The 17,369-nt window shown below is 50.3% G+C and overlaps 1 protein-coding gene across 2 annotated transcripts; it reads left to right on the top strand.

The window, feature by feature from the left end:
• Positions 1–12,786, top strand: ABCF1 (ATP binding cassette subfamily F member 1). Of its 2 annotated transcripts, none has more exons than XM_061147203.1 (25): positions 1–158; positions 3,840–3,886; positions 4,090–4,182; positions 4,342–4,468; positions 4,617–4,654; positions 4,740–4,847; positions 5,563–5,637; positions 5,716–5,835; positions 6,649–6,750; positions 6,986–7,108; positions 7,486–7,586; positions 7,689–7,774; positions 8,073–8,212; positions 8,295–8,443; positions 8,723–8,806; positions 8,952–9,076; positions 9,263–9,375; positions 9,490–9,661; positions 9,763–9,837; positions 9,952–10,022; positions 11,233–11,265; positions 11,350–11,518; positions 11,707–11,771; positions 11,865–11,937; positions 12,082–12,786. In XM_061147203.1, the coding sequence occupies exons 1-25, from the start codon at positions 86–88 to the stop codon at positions 12,246–12,248; spliced, it is 2,529 nt and encodes an 842-aa protein (XP_061003186.1). In that variant the 5' UTR covers positions 1–85; the 3' UTR covers positions 12,249–12,786. The 2 variants fall into 2 exon arrangements, with proteins under 2 accessions (XP_061003186.1, XP_061003185.1); XM_061147202.1 differs by having other exon boundaries at positions 4,339–4,468.
• The last annotated feature ends 4,583 nt before the right edge of the window (positions 12,787–17,369 follow it).

Here is a 17,369-nt window from a genome sequence, read left to right as displayed (position 1 = left end):
GAGAGCCAGTCTGGTTCCGGGCCCCACGCTACCGGAAGCGGAAATAGCACCCGGCGCAGCCAGAGTTACCATAACTGCCACCGCGATGCCGAAAGCGCCCAAGCAGCAGCCGCCGGAGCCCGAGTGGATCGGGGACGGAGAGACCACGAGCCCCACAGGTAAGGCTGGCAGGCAGAGGAGAAAGAAGATAGAAAAGAGAAGAGAGAGAAATGTGCGCCGGGTCTTAGGAGAGGGTGGCGGGCGCGACTCTCACTGGGCCTTCGGGGGCTACTGCGCATGCGTGCAGTGGGGCCGGGAAGAGTTTGCCCTGGCTAGAGTGCTTTTGGGATGCCGGCGAAAGAAAATGTGCCGGGATGTCAGGCACTAGCTTCAGTAACACCGAGCAAGAGACGGGGAAGAGCGTATGGGGGACTTCCCTGCTGATCCATTGGTTAAGAATTGACCTGCCGATCCAGGAGGTGCGGGATCGCTGGAAGCTAAGATTTCCACAAGCATCCTGGCCAAAAAACCAAACCAACACATAAAACAGAAGCAATACTGTAACAGATTCAGTAATGACTTTAAGGAGGATCCGCGTTAAAAAAAAGAAACTTAAAAAAAAAAGATTATTCCAGGAAGAGCATATGGTAGGGAGAAGAGATGGAGAAAATGAGAGAAGTCCTGTTTTCTTTTCTTTTGGACATCTTGGTCACACCGTATTCCACATCCGGCAGGAATATATAAGCTGTGCCTCGACGTACTCTTCCGTGCCAGCGCCACTCGCACTCACCTGGGGTCCCATCTGCTTCTCAAGAGAGGCTGATTCCTTCATGGAGTCATGCCTAAGACAGCTTTCATAAGATACCTTTTTGACTCAAGTGGAGCGAGAAAGTAGATACTGGGTGTTGGAATGGAGGATTAAGTTTTACTTAAAAACAGCTAATGTTTGTTGAGTCACTTGTTTTTAATTATGCACTGTATATACTGTGCTTTGGAGAAGGGACAAAAAGATATGAAGACCTTCTCCCAGACTTGAAGGTACTTCAAGAGGGAGATAAGATGGACGCAAGTAATTATAGTGGGTAAACAGTGACTAATTTTACAGAACTGGAGATGTAGGGATGAAAAGACTTGCCTTTCGAGAAGGGGCAAGTCTAGTGTAGGGGACAGAGCTTTAGTCAGGGAATGCGCTTGAGAATGCTGTGGGACTAGAGAAGATGGGGCAATATATAGTCAGTTAGGATGGGAGTGTCAGCAAAGCCTCCCAGGAATATGTGACAGCTGAGTTCATTCTCGAAGGATCATTATGAGTTAGCAAGGGGAAGAAGGTTCTAAGCCAGCAGAGGGTACAGTTAATGCAAAGATAGGATGTAGTTGAGCCTGGCTGGTTCCCAGTATTGTATTGACTCATGTGATGGTATTGAAAAGATGTGTGAGAGACAAGATACTGAAAGGCTTTATACACTATTCCAAGGAATTTAATCCTAAAGACATTAAGAAGAAAGACTCATTGAAGTGCATAGAAATGACTGGAGTCAGGGAGACCATTTAGGAGGCTCTGGTAAAGATCCCTGTGAGAAGTGATAAGAGAAGAAGCCAGGGCATTGACTAGAGCTGGGAGCCAACTAAGGGGAGAAGAATTAAGGCTGACACTCGCTTGAATAATTCCTCGGGTAATAGGCTTTTCATTGAAAGCTGTAATGGGCTATGGGTTGGGGAGCAGGAAGAGGTAAGTCAGCTGCTGTGTGCTAAATTGGAGATTTCTGGGGAATTTGAAGAGGAGATGGCAAGGAGAGAGTTTGTTCAGTGGCTTTGGAGAGAGCGGTAGACTAGGAATGAAGACACAGGTGTAGTTGCGGTGTTGGATCCGGGGAGTCCCCTAGAGAGTGTCTGTGGATTGAAGTGAAAAGAGGTCTAAGATGGGGACCCAAGAGAACTTCAACAGTTAAGGGAAGGCAGATAGGGAAGGAGGCTGAGGAGATGAGACTGAGCAAGGCAAGCAGCCAGAGGCAGACCTTCAGGATCCCTGACGCTGAGGAACAACAGGAGAGAAGAATGAAAATGAGGAGGAGGGAAGTAGCATGGAATGTTGCCAAGTAATCAAGCAAAATAAGGGCTACAAAAAAACCCCACAACAACCACCCTCTTTGAATTGAACAACTAAGAGGATGGTGGCAGCTTTGACAAAAGTAGTGTTCATTAGAAGGTAACACCCAAATCAGGTTGTGGTGTATTCAAAAAGGAATGGGAGATGGGGGGGTGGGGGGCCTAGTGTGGACTGCACTTTTGAGGCTCAGTGAAGAAAAGAATAGAAACAGTAATTGGGTGGGGGCAGTGTAAGTTTTTGGAAAGTGCTTCACTTGGCTTTGAAATGAAGAACAGCTTTAGTGGTGTCCTTACTAAAGGGAGGAGCCGTTGTGGTGGGGGGAAGACGTGGAGGGTACAGGGTAGATTTAGCCACACTTAGCTTTTTCCTGCTCCTGGGTGATAATACTTTGTCACACTTGAACCAATGGTCAGGAGGCGTGGTTGTATCAGTCCATGGAGAGAAATTAGTATCTGAGTCACTTCTGAGTGTTGGCACTTCAGAGTGAGCTGATGGCATCATTCTGGCTTGTGTGCTACAGTGGGTCCTCCCTTTTAGTGGCTGTAGGTTTAGACTCCTCAGAATAGCATATATAGAAAGTCTTTTATTATTTCTCCACATCTTTTTGGTTCCATCACACTAGTCACCTTGTACAGGGATCAGATTTTGAAGTGTGTTCAGGGTGGAGGTCACCGATTAAGCAAAGACAGACATAAGCATGCCTGGGAGTTACCAAGGAGCAGGGAAAAGCCAGTATCTACAACATCGGTGTGGGTAGGGAAAGAGCAGAAGAAATAGGATACGCCTTCTAGTTTGTGAGGCCCTAAATTATAGGGCTTGACCTCCATTTTATCCAGTTTTTGACACTGTAGATCCTCAGCATCTGAATAAATGATTGTTGTGGACTCGGTGGCATTCTGGTCTGAGAATACTTAATGTGGTAGATAGCAGAAGGCTTTGTTTTGGTTTGGAGATGGGGGGAAACTAAGTAACTGCAGGAGTGCCTTTGGATAGAATCGAATAGCAGTAGGCGGTGGGATGGTTGGGGGACAAATGTGATGGTGGATAGGCCTAGGAGTGGAGAGAAATCATGAGGCTGCTGGCTGCCTCCCTGTCTTATGTGGGAAGGAGTTAGACGTAACCCTCCGTCTTCAGGGAAATGGAGATGGACAGAAAGGAGAGGCTGGAATTTGTCAGTGAACTTCTCTCGACTTCCCACTTTGCTCCCTGGGAACACGAGCTAAGCAGTGTCTCAGGTCACTCTAGGATGAAGGACCGATGCCCAGTTAAGCCTAACACAGCACAGTTTGTTGCTGAAAGTGCAAGCAGAGCGGGTGCGGCATAGACCCAGGTGTTTGTTGACTTAGCAGATGGCTCTGTTTCCGTGGCCTGCAGGTTCCAAAAATGACATATAATACTTTGTCCTGCTTTTCTCCCCCATAGGTGACTGAGGTGGGGAAAGGTCTTTCTCTCCCAGTATATCCTGAGTTATTCATGGTCCCTCTAACTCAGCTAATTTTGCCAGCTAAAAACATTGGCGTCATCTCTGAAAGCTGTCTTACTTCCCACCTCTGGCACCATCACCTTGCGGATTCTCCTTTTCTGCCTCCCACTAGACCAGCCACCATTGTCTGTCTCATGGGACAGTGTCCAGGGAGGGAGCTAGAAAAACAGTGATGAGGGAGGGCAAAGTCCACTGAGGGTTGGCAGGTGAGATCAGGGTGGCTTTGGAATTTGCAAATCATCATTCACAACATCTGCTTAACCCTTCTAGACAAAGTGGTGAAGAAAGGGAAGAAGGACAAGAAGACCAAAAAGACGGTGAGGAGAGAGGGCTCTGGGTGTTTCTGAGCAGAAGGTGGCCCTGTGAAATCAATGGGGGCCGGAGGGAGGGGAAGAGGTCTTGTCGGGAGAGGGAGCAAGGTGACATGGCGTGCGTGGCAGGTCCCTGAGTACATTTGTGGTGGTGAAGGGCTTGATTGGTCTCTGAGCCGTGTTTGGCAAGATCTTAACTCCTGTTGTAGTTCTTCGAGGAGCTGGCAGTAGAAGACAAACAGGCTGGGGAAGAAGAGAAAGTGCTCAAGGAGAAGGAGCAGCAGCAGCAGCAGCAGCAGCAGGTACAGTGTCAGCAGACCCACCACTCCGTGAAGGCATCTTCGGTCCGCCAGCCCTCCACAGCCCGCACTGGTTCACTCAGCTGACGGGGAGCACTCTCTGGGGCAGAGATACAGCAGCGGCCCAGGCTTCATTCTCTCACCCTGTTTGATTTTCAGCAGCAAAAAAAGAAGCGAGACACCCGTAAAGGGAGGCGGAAAAAGGATGTGGATGATGATGGAGAGGAGAAGGAGCTCATGGAGCGTCTTAAGAAGCTCTCAGTACCAGCCAGCGATGAGGAGGACGAGGGTAAATATGCCGAGGGGAGATGGGTACCTGGAACCCTTGAGTCAGGAAGAGTCAGGTGCCTCATTCCTTGATCTTGGAGTTGGATTAGATTGAGGAGCGGACATGGTAATTCTCTTTCCTAGCTCACCTTCTCCTCTTGTCATTTCAGTACCCGCCCCAGTACCCAGAGGAGGGAAGAAAACCAAGGTAAGCCATCTGTCTCGGTGGTAGACAGAGACCCCAGGGGTGCAGCCTTGATCATCCTACTGACTTCTGCCCTTTCACTCTCCAGGGTGGTAATGTTTTTGCAGCCCTGATTCAGGATCAGAGTGAAGATGAGGAGGAGGAGGAAAAACATCCTCCTAAGCCGGCCAAGCCAGAGAAGAATCGGATCAATAAGGTGATAGTGATGGCTCTGCCGGTCCCTCTCACTCCATGTGGCATCTCTGGCTCCATTGTGGTGATTCCCTGGCTGCTTTTCCTGCTTTTCAACCAGCTCTTCTAGGCCAGGCCAGTCTTGCTTATACTGTCAGCTATCCTGTCAATATCAGCTTTTTAAAAAGTACTCTTTATCGCTCGGAAATTTACAGCAATTCTGTTGTTTTCAAACTCAAAATCTAAACCAAAGACCTTCAAGTCTTTGCCCTTCCACCAGGACCCCTCTGCAGGATTACTTGGGACTTGCCTTGTATACCGATCAGCCTCATCACATGTTTGAATCCAGCCTGACTGTGTGCTGAAGCCTTTATTCTTTATCACTGAGCCACCAGGGAAGCCTGAAGCCTTTATTCTTTATGCCTTCTCTTCTTCTTAGAAGGCCTTCTCCAAGCCCACGACCATTATCTCTTCTCAAGATTTGCCCTCTGGAGGAAGCCCTCCAGTGTTAGGGCCATCCCATCCACATGGCTCATTTGCCTAACTCGCAGTCTCTTAGCTTCGCTGTTATTCTCTACTCGTCTCTTCACTGTCTCCTGCTGGAGGCCAGGATATTTCTGGTTCTCATTTTCTCCCTGTCAGACATAGTATAGTTAACTGCTACTCCTGGACTACCTAGAACTTCTTGTCAAGCTACAGTACAGCAAATTAATTTGTATGTCTGTGTGTGTCTTCTCCAGGCTGTATCTCAGGAACAACAGCCAGGGTTGAAGGGCAAAAAGACAAAGGAGGAGAAGTCAAAGGGGAAGGCCAAGGTGAGGGAACATTGGCGGGAGGTGGACTGGTCTCAAGAATCAGAGCATTGCATCCGACCTGCTGGCTTTTCTCTGTAGCCTCAAAATAAATTTGCTGCTCTGGAGAGTGAGGAGGAGGAGGAGGAGGATGAAGAGGAAGCAACAAAAGAAAAGGAACCACCCAAACAAGGGAAGGAGAAGGCCAAGAAGGCAGAACAGGTGTGTGTGTGTGTGTACGGGGAACGTGGGCTGAGGGGCTCAGGCTTGGTGGCCCTTGGGCCGGGGGCAGGACATGGGCTGCGACCTGGGACGCGCTTACTCCTCAGAGCAGGGGTTGGCAAACTTCTGTAAAGGACCTCCTAGTAAATACTTTGGACTTGCAGACCACATACAGTCTCTGATACATATTTTTCTTTTCTGTTTTTGAAAAGACTCTTTGAAAATGTAAGAGCCATTCTTAGTTCAAGGGCCCTGATTTGCACCTGTTGGTCCAGAAGAGGAAGGGACACGGGCGGCACCCTGAGCCCAGGTTCTGGCTCTGCCACCCGCTGTGTGAGCTTGAGTACGTCTTGCCACCTCTTAAGACCTCACTTTTCTCATCTGTGTCATCGAGTGACCTCTGAGCTCCCCTGTACCACCAGCACCTGCTAGTTCTCATTCTGTTGGATTCCTCAGTGGCTATACACAGGGCTTCTGGACTTCTGCTTTGCATGTTTACTTGCAGAGAAAGTCGTTTGATACGTGAGGAAGAGAATCTGTTCCTTTTCTACCTTCAGTTCCATTGTATTGACAGTTACAGAGGTATAGGTACATATAAATCTTTACAATTCATACATACATACGTAGGTACCTTCTTGGTGGAACAAATGGATACAAGGGCTACAAGGAGACCAGAGTGGGTATGAGAATGTGAGCACTGCCAAGATATTTCAGTATTCTGGGAGAGAGACAGAGCCGACTGTGGAGCTGGGAGTGGATGACATGAAGTTCTCTAAGGGGTCCCTTATTTTTACCATCGCCTGGTTCTCACAGGGCTCAGAGGAAGGAGAAGAGGAGGAGGAAGAAGGGGAGTCCAAGGCTGATGACCCCTATGCTCACCTTAGCAAGAAGGAGAAGAAGAAACTCAAGAAACAAGTAAGACCTTGGGGTCTTAGTAGTCAAAGGCGGGAGAAATTTTTGTTTTAATGCTGCAAGTAGGGGACATGTGAAGGGAGAGCTTTGGGTGTTGGGTTGAGTACAACAGCTGGAGTAAGGAAACAGTTGTGTTCTGTGAGCACAGTGTCATGGTGTGTGGTGACATGGGACTGTATTGTGGCAACAGGAAAGTGGCAGGCAATGGCCTCAAATGTGAGCTTTCCTTCCTTCTCAGATGGAGTATGAGCGCCAGGTGGCTTCGTTAAAAGCAGCCAATGCTGCTGAAAATGACTTCTCCGTGTCACAAGCAGAGGTGTCTTCCCGCCAGGCCATGCTAGAAAATGCCTCTGACATCAAGGTAAGGTCTGAGGGGGCCCCTCCTACCAGCTCAGCCAGGGACGTGCCGCTTCTACCCTTCCCCTGAGAGGCCACGGTGACTGAGGAAGTGGGTAGGAGAGGGTGGTCCACTGGGAAGAAAGCTGGGAGGCGTTCTCCACATCTTGAATTCTCCCAGCCTGTGCAAGAAGTTAGAAGAACCAGCATAGGAGGCCAGCTTTGCAGGGAAGCAGGTTGGGACAGGCTGGTCGCTCTTAGGGTGTGGACTCCGATTAGAGGCAGTGGATGGGGAGGGGGCCAGCATGGTGGGGGAGGGCGCTTCCCCGCAGAGAAAAAGGTGCAGCTCCTAGACATACGGAAGGGCGTTCTCACATGCTTACTCTTTCCTGACCACCGCAGCTGGAGAAGTTCAGCATCTCGGCCCACGGCAAGGAGCTGTTCGTCAACGCAGACCTGTACATCGTCGCCGGCCGCCGCTACGGGCTGGTGGGACCCAATGGGTGAGGAGAGGAGGGGCTGGAGTGTGAGAGGGGAGGGGCCGGAGGGAGAAGAAGAAACTTGTTCTCGGAGGCGGCCTGGTCCTCAGAGCTCTCATTCCCCAGCAAGGGCAAGACGACTCTGCTCAAGCACATAGCCAACCGAGCCCTGAGCATCCCCCCCAACATTGACGTGCTGCTCTGCGAGCAGGGTGAGGCTGCTGGTGGCAGAGGGGCCGGTGGGGAGGGGGAGACGGGCTTGCGGGGGGCTCCACTGGGGTGTGTGAGCCAGCCAGGAGCAGAAGAGCCCGTGGTTGTGGAGTTGGAAGGGTTTTGTGGGGAGAGACTGGGGACTGGGAAATGGGTGCCACAGAAGTGGTGGGGTGCGGTGAGAGGCTGGAACAAGTACAGAGAGCTGGGCAGGGTCAGGCACTCCAGAAACGGAGCTGCAGGGAAGAGGGAGCAGGAGCCTTGGCCCTGGGCACACCCTGACTGCTCCCCGGCCCCCAGAGGTGGTGGCTGATGAGACGCCAGCCGTGCAGGCTGTCCTTCGCGCGGACACCAAGCGCTTGAAGCTGCTGGAGGAGGAGCGGCGGCTTCAGGCGCAGCTGGAGCAGGGCGACGACGCGGCTGCCGAGAGGCTCGAGAAGGTAGAGATGGCGCCGGGGATGTGGGCTAGGACCAGGGGCTCCCGGGACCCCCCAGCATGTGTCCTCTTCTCCCTCCTTCCAGGTGTATGAGGAACTGCGGGCCACCGGGGCTGCCGCTGCAGAGGCCAAAGCCCGCCGGATCCTGGCCGGTCTGGGCTTTGACCCTGAGATGCAGAATCGACCCACACAGAAGTTCTCGGGGGGCTGGCGCATGCGTGTCTCCTTGGCCAGGTGGGCTCCCACCCCCTGCCCTCCTGGCCTCCGCCCACCCTTCCCTTCCTGTTCTTCCAAGGCTCTCTTGTCCCTCCCGTACTGTCTGACTTGTCAGACTCTGGGGCTTCTCTCCCTGTCTGGGGGTGTGTTCTCATCTGTCTCCTGCTCGGGAACTCTCTCAGGAGAGGTTGGGAAGGAGTGTTCATGGTCTCAGGCTCCACTTACCAGAGGCTTCTGTGGGTTGTCTGAGCAAGGGTCTTCCTCCTACTGACCCTCCTTCTTCTGCCCACCCTCTAGGGCGCTGTTCATGGAGCCCACGCTGCTGATGTTGGATGAGCCCACCAACCACCTGGACCTCAACGCTGTCATCTGGCTCAACAAGTGAGTGGCCTGGGTTATAGCCTTGTATCGCTGGTCTCCACCTTGCCCCTGACAGCTCTCACCCCAGCCTCCCTCTTTTCGCTTCTGGCCCCTGTCTGCACTCTAACCTGGAGATTGTGACATTTCCACACTCTTTAAAACCCAGCTATCTCCAGGGCTGGCGGAAGACGCTGCTCATCGTCTCCCACGACCAGGGCTTCCTGGATGACGTTTGTACTGACATCATCCATCTCGATGCCCAGCGGCTTCACTACTACAGGGGCAATTACAGTACGTGGGACGTTTGGGGGTGAGGAAAGGGATAGTTCCTGGAGAAAGGCCTGGGAGGGAGGGACATCGGGACGTGGTGATAATTCTGAGTACTTCAGAATTCTGGACGTGACCCCTGCCCCCACCCTCCCCCATCCTGCTGGGGACAGGGACAACCATTGATGACCTCCCACCCCCTTGCCCCAGTGACCTTCAAGAAGATGTATCAGCAAAAGCAGAAGGAACTGCTGAAGCAATATGAGAAGCAGGAGAAAAAGCTGAAGGAGCTAAAGGCCGGTGGCAAGTCCACCAAGCAGGCGGTGAGCGCTGGCTCTTCCCGGGCAGGGATCTTCTCGGGAGAAGGAGGGGGACTCAGACACTGCCTGCCATTCAAGGCCTCCCATCCAGGCTTGGATGTCTCCCTTCCTCCTCAGGAGAAGCAAACCAAGGAAGCCTTGACTCGAAAGCAGCAGAAGTGCCGGCGGAAAAACCAGGATGAGGAGTCGCAGGAGGCCCCCGAGCTGCTGAAGCGCCCCAGGGAGTACACCGTGCGCTTCACGTTCCCCGACCCGCCGCCGCTCAGCCCTCCGGTGCTGGGCCTGCACGGTGAGCGGCCGCGGCCCTGCCTTCCCGCCCCGCCAGGGCTCTCAGCTGCGCTCGGGGGACTCTGAAGAGAAAGTAAAGTGCTGCTTTTCCTACCTTCTCAGGTGTGACCTTTGGCTATGAGGGGCAGAAACCACTCTTTAAGAATCTGGATTTTGGCATCGACATGGACTCAAGGAGTGAGTTGGGGGGAGAGCTCGGTGCAGAGTTCGGGGTGGGACTCAGGCCATGGAGCAGGAGCCCGGGGGAGTTTCTGGGGACCTCACCTCTGACCTCTGTCTTCCCTCTGGCAGTCTGCATTGTGGGCCCTAACGGCGTGGGGAAGAGCACCCTGCTGCTGCTGCTGACAGGCAAGCTGACACCGGTGAGTCCAGGAGTCAGGGAGGGGTGTGATGACGGGTGAGTGGAGTCATGAGCACACGGCTGTTCCCTGGAGGCTCCAACTGGGGAGCCCTCTCTGCTGTGGAGAGTTAAATACAGAACTTGTCATGGATGGTTCATTTGCTTAAGAGGTGCTGTAGAGGAGGACAGTTTAGATCAGTCAGGGAGACGGACCTGGAGAAGTGGGCCCAGATGAAGGGCATGCCTCCCCCACCCTGCTTGTGTGTTCTGGTTATATAAGAAATATATGCCCATTGTAGGATCGTTAGAAATTGTGTGAACCAGGGAATTCCTGGCAGTCCAGTAGTTAGAACTCGGGGCTTTTACTGGCATGAGCCTGGGTTAGATCCCTGATCGGGGAACTAAGCAAGGGACAGATGAAAAAAAAATTGCATAAGCCAGAGAAAAATCTGGAGATAACCTGTATTATTATTTTTTTAAACCTGTATTAATTTTAACGGATCATTTTCCTTTTTTTTTCCTTACAAGCATGTATATAATTATTTTTCTTAACAAAAGTGGGTTATCCTGTGAATTGTTTTGTAGCTAGCTTTTTTTCAGACAATGTATATTGAGCATTTTTTTGTGCCTGTAATCTTATATGCTTTTTTCTCATGGATCTATTATAATTTATTTGATGTCTGTTGTTTAGAATGTTTCTGATTTTTCACTAAAGGGCAATACTCTGGTAAAGAGTGTTACTGTACTTGTTCGTGAATTTAGTTTTTTCTTAAGGTAAATTCCCTAGAATTGCTTCAGGGACTTTTGTGGTATATGTAGTACTAGGTGGTTGTAACCATCTGTCTGCCCTCCAAGCAAGTGTGGAGAAGGCACATTGCCTCACACCCACAGAGTAGATCTTTAGAAAGGTGTCCTAGATCCTCCCACAAACTCATTCCCATCTGAGGTGGAACCCTGAAAAATTCTGACTGGAAGGTGGGGATGGGGTTTTTCTGCTCGTGGTCAGCCTGCTCCTGGTTCTGAATTTCCACTTACCTCCTCACTTTTCCTCTTGCTTCTGATTTCCTGGCCTGCCGTGGTCATGTTAGGGAGCACACCTGTGTTACCTTTCTTGCATTGGCTTGTTCCCGGTCCAGTTCTGGTGTTCATTTCCCTTCAAAGAGTTGGGAGGTGGAGCTGTGGCTCCTTCCCGCCCCCACTTATTTCCCCCCCACCTTGCTTTTTCCTTGCAGACTCGGGGTGAAATGAGGAAGAACCACCGGCTGGTAAGTGGCTTTGGGAATCAGGTAGTAAGAGGCCAACAGAGGAAGTCTTACTTTCATTGACCACCTTCTTCTCCTCTTGGGCAGAAAATTGGCTTCTTCAACCAGCAGTATGCAGAGCAGCTGCGCATGGAGGAGACGCCCACCGAGTACCTGCAGCGGGGCTTCAATCTGCCCTACCAGGACGCGCGCAAGTGCCTGGGCCGCTTCGGCCTGGAGAGCCACGCCCACACCATCCAGATCTGCAAGCTCTCTGGTACGGGGGCCCGGGCAGGCATCCCCCTCAAAATTCCCTGCTGCACACTACGCCTCGAGGCGGGAGGGAAGAGGAACCAGGACTTGGGGACCTCAGCGCACTAGCATGCACCCACAGGCATTCAGGGCTCACCTGCAGACATGTCTGGTGGTGGAATGTGCAGTGGTTCTCCTTCCCCTTCGCTCCAGGTGGACAGAAAGCCCGAGTTGTGTTTGCAGAGCTGGCCTGTCGGGAGCCTGACGTCCTCATCTTGGTTAGTAAATGGGGCTGCAGGGCCAGGGCGGGGGTGACACCAGGAAAGGTAGAGGTCGTTAACAGTCAGTTTTGGGACGCCTCCTTCCTGTAGGACGAACCCACCAATAACTTGGACATCGAGTCTATCGACGCTCTAGGAGAGGCCATCAACGAATACAAGGGTGGTGAGTCAGCTCGGGCCTGCCCTCCTCCTGCCATCCCCCTTGGGGATGGGACTGTAGGTGTCCTAGGGCTGGGCACCCTCCTCGCAGGTTTTGATTCCCCTCTTCTTTCTGCCTGTCCTCCATTTTCACTGTCTTGCCTCGAAGCTGTGATCGTCGTCAGCCACGATGCCCGACTCATCACAGAAACCAACTGCCAGCTGTGGGTGGTGGAGGAGCAGAGTGTTAGCCAGATCGATGGTGACTTCGAAGACTACAAGCGGGAGGTGTTGGAGGCCCTGGGAGAAGTCATGGTCAGCCGGCCCCGAGAGTGAGCTTTCCTTCCCAGACATCCCCCGTCTCCTCTCCACTCGGAAGCTTGCTCTGGTCTACAGCCGGCGTGGCAGCTGCTCGGGCGTGTGAAGGCGGAGCGTGGCCTTGATGTGACCAGGATATTTGATTGCTTCCTTTTCTCTGAAAGACTCGTCTGTTCTGCTTCTCTTGAGATAAAACTGAGTGGGCCTTGTCCTTGAAGTCACTCTGTACAGGCAGAGGTGACGTTTGTCATCATGGGGTTCCATCCAGCCAGGCTCAGCAGCCAGTTGTCTGAGCGTCTGTCCTCGCTGGGAAGCCTGCCTCTGGGCCGCCCCGAGCTTCGGGTGCAGCTGCCGCCTGGTCTGACTGGTGCTGCCCTCCTCTGGTGGGTTCAGTGCTGACCTAATGGATTCCAACAGCTGCTGCGGCTCCTGCCACCCAGGATCTGGTGCCTGCAGTATCTGGTCTGATGGGGGACTCGGGGACAGGAGAGGAATGCTGCTGAACTCGAATCGCCCTTTACAAGGGGGAGAAATAAAGGAAAGGAGTTGCCGCTGCCTTGTTGCTGTTTGGAGGCTCGTGGGAGCTGGAACTCTTCCCAGTCGCGATTGGCTGTGTTGGGTTTTCTGGCAGTGGGTGGCAGCCTCTCTTCCCCACCAGGCAGGTGGGTGTCACTTGCAGTCTTACCTCACTTTAGGTGGTGCTCGCTGTTTGAGGAGCCTCTCCCTTCCTCCAGCCCTTCAGATGAGTACAAGGGAAAGGGAGTCGTCCCTTCTAGCTAGGACGAGGACACTCGGGTTTCTCACTATCCAAGCTCCATCCTGGGGTCAGGGACCAGAGTGTCAGTCCCCGAAGAGTTACTGTGTAGCACTGTGGGGTATAGGGGAAGGGAGCAGACATGGTCTGCCTACATGAGTAATCTAGACAGAGAAGACTTAGAAGACATGAGTGTATAGCATTGATACAGTTGCCAAATGTGCAGTTCTAGATTCTAAGTGGCCTTGAGCTCATAGAAGAGAAAGGTTACCCAGAACTTGGTTTTGTGGCAGGATCACCTGAGGGAGGACCATGAGAAATAGTAAGGATTTTAACCATGAGCAGGGAGCTATTTTTGAAATGTATGAAAAAGAGCGGGTCTAAGGACAAAAGAACTGTTTCGGGAGTTAATGAAAGAACGTGGTTGGTATGGCCACTTTTTAGTGTTAGATTGGAGAGACGGGTTTGGAAAGTAAAACCCAAGTGGCAAGTTGTTGGTTGGTGGTCATTTCAGTGATTGATGGGTGAAGTGGACTATAGAGACTTACAGGACAGGCCCCAGAAACTTCCTTGTGGGGATGAGGTAATACATCTCACATCCTAATGTTGAGAGACGGGGTGGAAAGGACAGACAGATGGATAGAGCCAGGTGTGCAAATTGGAGAGGAAACAGGTGCATCCAGTTCCCAGGGGGACGTGAAGAACCCTCTTATGGCTTCCTGAGGTGGGACGTCTTAACTTTGGGAAGTTAGGTTTTGGCCAAAAATACTACTGGACCTTAGTTACAAGGTTTATACTGAAAGTTAAGATTTGGTATGAAGATAGTCACAGAGGTACCATCGGGTACGTATCTAGCCAGATTAGAGAGAAAGGATCTTGGAATTTGAGGGGGAAAAAATCAAGGTCTTATGCCAAGTAAGATGTTACATGTTAAAAGTATTCTCCACAATAAGGTCCTTTGTAAAACAATGAGAACAGACTTCAAGTCCATGACTAATGGAGTGACCTTGGACTTAGCCTCTTGGTACCTGTTTCCTCATTTGTAACATCAAGGTGATAAAAAGCACCTACCTCACAAGGTTATTAAGATTTTAGGTAAGTATTTATAAAGTAAGTGCTTTTTTTTTTTTTTTTAGTTACATGTATTTCATGTACAACTTACACTTTGCACTTCAGTTGTTCGGTTCACTAGATGAGATGATATGTAAAACAGAGTGGAATGTATAAGATGAACACCAAAATTTTGCATTTCAAGTGTATGATGCTAATTTCACTACAGATACTTAAGATGCTCAAAGTAACTTCCATCCACGGGCAGAAGTTTTGTTTGTTCCCTCAATATATATACTGTTGTAATGCACCTAAATCTGGACAAAAGAATGCACTTCTCCAGAAAGGGGAGCCTAACCCAGTACGGTGTATGGCTAACCCAAAGTCTGAAAAATGAAATTTCATTAACAAAATAAAATGTTTGTATTCATGACAGTCTTTGTCACCTACAAATCATGCACTAATGTGGTTCATAATGAGCACTGTAGGAATGTTTTAAAAAATTCCTGATTCTTCTGCACACCTTCCCAATGAGGAAACAGAGACCCTGACCTGCCCATGGTCACCCAGCCTGGAGAGGACTGTTCCTACGACAGTGGCCCTTCTTTTCTGACCCCAGCGCCCTGGGCATTCTCCCTCATCTGTAGGATGTGGACAGATCCTTACTATTTCTCAAGGTCCTCCCTTACATGATCCTGCCAAATAATCAAGTTCTGGGTAATCATCCCCTTTTCTGAGCTCAAGGCAACTTAGTATCTAGAACACCACACATCTGGCAGTGTGGACAAGGTGACCGAAGGATGAGTCCTCAAGGGGCACGACAGCCAGGACAGGTGTTTAGGGGAGGCTGTCAGCACTAGAGTAGGAAAGGTGAAAGCCGGGAAGGAGCACGTGGCCATGCAGAACTCAGAGGAGGCCTGGGTACATGAGAGGTGGCCCTTGTGAGGCCAGTGCTGATGCAGCAACTCAGATGCTTGAACTGGCTGCTCTCGGACCATGGTTCTCAATGTGTCCTAGACCAGCAGCAGCAGCATCACTCAGAGCTTTTTACAAATGCAAAGATAGGGTTGACACAGAAGTCAGAAGTTATAAGGTTATTTGGGGGTGGGGGTGGGGGTGGAAATGGAATAAGAAAGGAAGAACAGGTCAGTTGAAACAGGAGAGCTATACCTGCAAGGCTTGGTGAAGAGACAAATGGGTTCAGTGGTGCCTTTGGAGCCTGTCACAGGAAACATGGTGCTAGAGTGGCAGGTGGGGTCACCTTTAGTTTGAGTGATGAGGGAAGACTTCTCAGGAAGTAACACTAAAGACAAGGCCTGTAGGTGGACAAGGAACCAGCTAGATGGATAAGAAAGAGCCTCCATGGAAGGGACCAGAATGTGCAATGGCTCAGAAGCTGGAAAGAGCTGGTCCTGGAAGATGGCTTGAGCTTAGAGCTTGAGCAGCGGCTAGGACACATGAGGCCTTACACACCTTGATAGGAAGTTAGGATATGGTTTTAGGAGCATTAGAAGGCCATTGGAGTGTACACAGGAGTGTGAATTGACCTGGTTTTCATTTTCACAAAATTGCTCTGGCTGCTGGGTAGAGTGGTGGGGTGGGGGATGATAGGGAGAGATGCTAGGGGAGCTGTTAGATATTCCTTTGGGCAGGAGACGATACTCCCCCTCCTCTAAGACAGGAAAGAAGATAACATCAACTCAGATATTTTCAGGTGAAGAGAACGGTGCTCACTTTGGATGGGGCTGACTTTCTCAGAAGGTTTGGTGCCAGAGTCAGGAGGAGTTAGGAAGTTTGCCAGCCAGCTGTGATTGTTGAGCCAGTGCTAGTAATTTGTACTGGGCCACGAGGGTAGGGTTTCAGGATTTTTCAACATTAGGTGTACTGCCTGGGAGCAGGAATGGGAGAGAGAGAATAATGGTGATTCAGAATTGGAGATTGAACCAGTGTGCTTGGGCAAGGGTTGACAGAGGAGTCAAAAGTTAAAAGGTAATTTTGGGGGTGAGGGTGGAAATGGAATAAAAAAGGAGGAACAGACCACCTGAAAAAACCTGAAAAAAGAGATGTGTCTGCAAGGCTTAGAGAAACAGAAATGGATACAGTGACATGGACCAGATGCTCAAACTCTTCCTGCCTTAAAAAAAAAGGAAACTCTCAAGTGACAGGTTATTTGGGGTTTTCATGGAGAATTTGCAAGAAAAATGGCTGAATTTAGTTTTAAAATGGAAAAAGTGAAGTTCTCTTAAAAGGTTCTTGTGGCCTGTTGCAGGAGATGGAGGGAAGAAGGGGAGAAGCAGGCAGTTGATGGAACCAGAAGCACAAGAATTTTTAACTTTTTTTGACTTGAGCTGTGTACTTCGTTGGTTATTTTTCAGCGTGGCCCTTGTATTATGTCTTCTCAGGTCCTCTCCCAGTGCACAGAGCAACAGTAGGCTGACTGAACACTCTCCCAAGAAGGGGCAAAAGGATAAAATCAGGGAAAGTGTAGGTGGCGTTAAATTTAGGGAATTGCTGTCCTCTTGTGGCCAATCCTGGAAACAACAGCCGAGAAACTTGTGTTCTAGGACTGTGTCTTTTTAGTGTTTTCCAGATCAGCAATCAGCAACACTTGGGAATTTGTTAGAAATGTAGAATCTTGGAATTCATTCCAGACCTACTGAATCAGAAAACTTGCTGAAGCCCACGCCCAATCTGTCTTAACAAACCCATCAGATGATTCTGATGATGCTGAAAGGTTGGAAACCACTATTCTCAACCTGTAGCCCCAAATCCCCACCCTCCCTTTTCCTCTCCCCACAAAATGTAATCTAATATCTAATATAGAATAGCAGAACTTCCTATTTAAACTTAATCCTCCCCGTGTTCTGGAAAAACCTCCTGTCTCCCTAGGAGTGTTTTTTTAAATATACTTCTTTCTTGGCTGCACAGCACAGCTTGCACCATCTTAGTTCCCCAACCAGAGATCAAACCCAGGTCTCAGCAGTCAAAGTGCTGAATCCTAACCAATGGACCACCAGGGAATTCCCATCCCTGGGAATCTTACTCCATCAACTACGCCCTCAATACCTAGCCTTAAGATCTGAAAATAACTGAGTCTACACCTAGCAGCAGGGGTATTTCCCACTACACTGCTCTTTGGGAATAAGCTGTCTACACTCTAAAATTTTGCCACTGAAGCTGCTCAGTCTTGCAAGAATCCATCTGTTTCTCGTTCCTTCCATCCCTAGGAACTGCTCTTTGATCTTTCTTTCTTCACTTACTCTTATCCCTCTACTAAGCTAGTCACAGGGCTGGTAGGATCAGCTAGAATCAACATGCCTATACCTCCTGCAGTT

The sequence above is a fragment of the Dama dama genome, chromosome 7 (assembly GCF_033118175.1).
Source record: "Dama dama isolate Ldn47 chromosome 7, ASM3311817v1, whole genome shotgun sequence".
Classification (NCBI taxonomy): Eukaryota; Metazoa; Chordata; class Mammalia; order Artiodactyla; family Cervidae; genus Dama; species Dama dama.
This window is presented reverse-complemented; position numbering and strand designations above follow the sequence as displayed.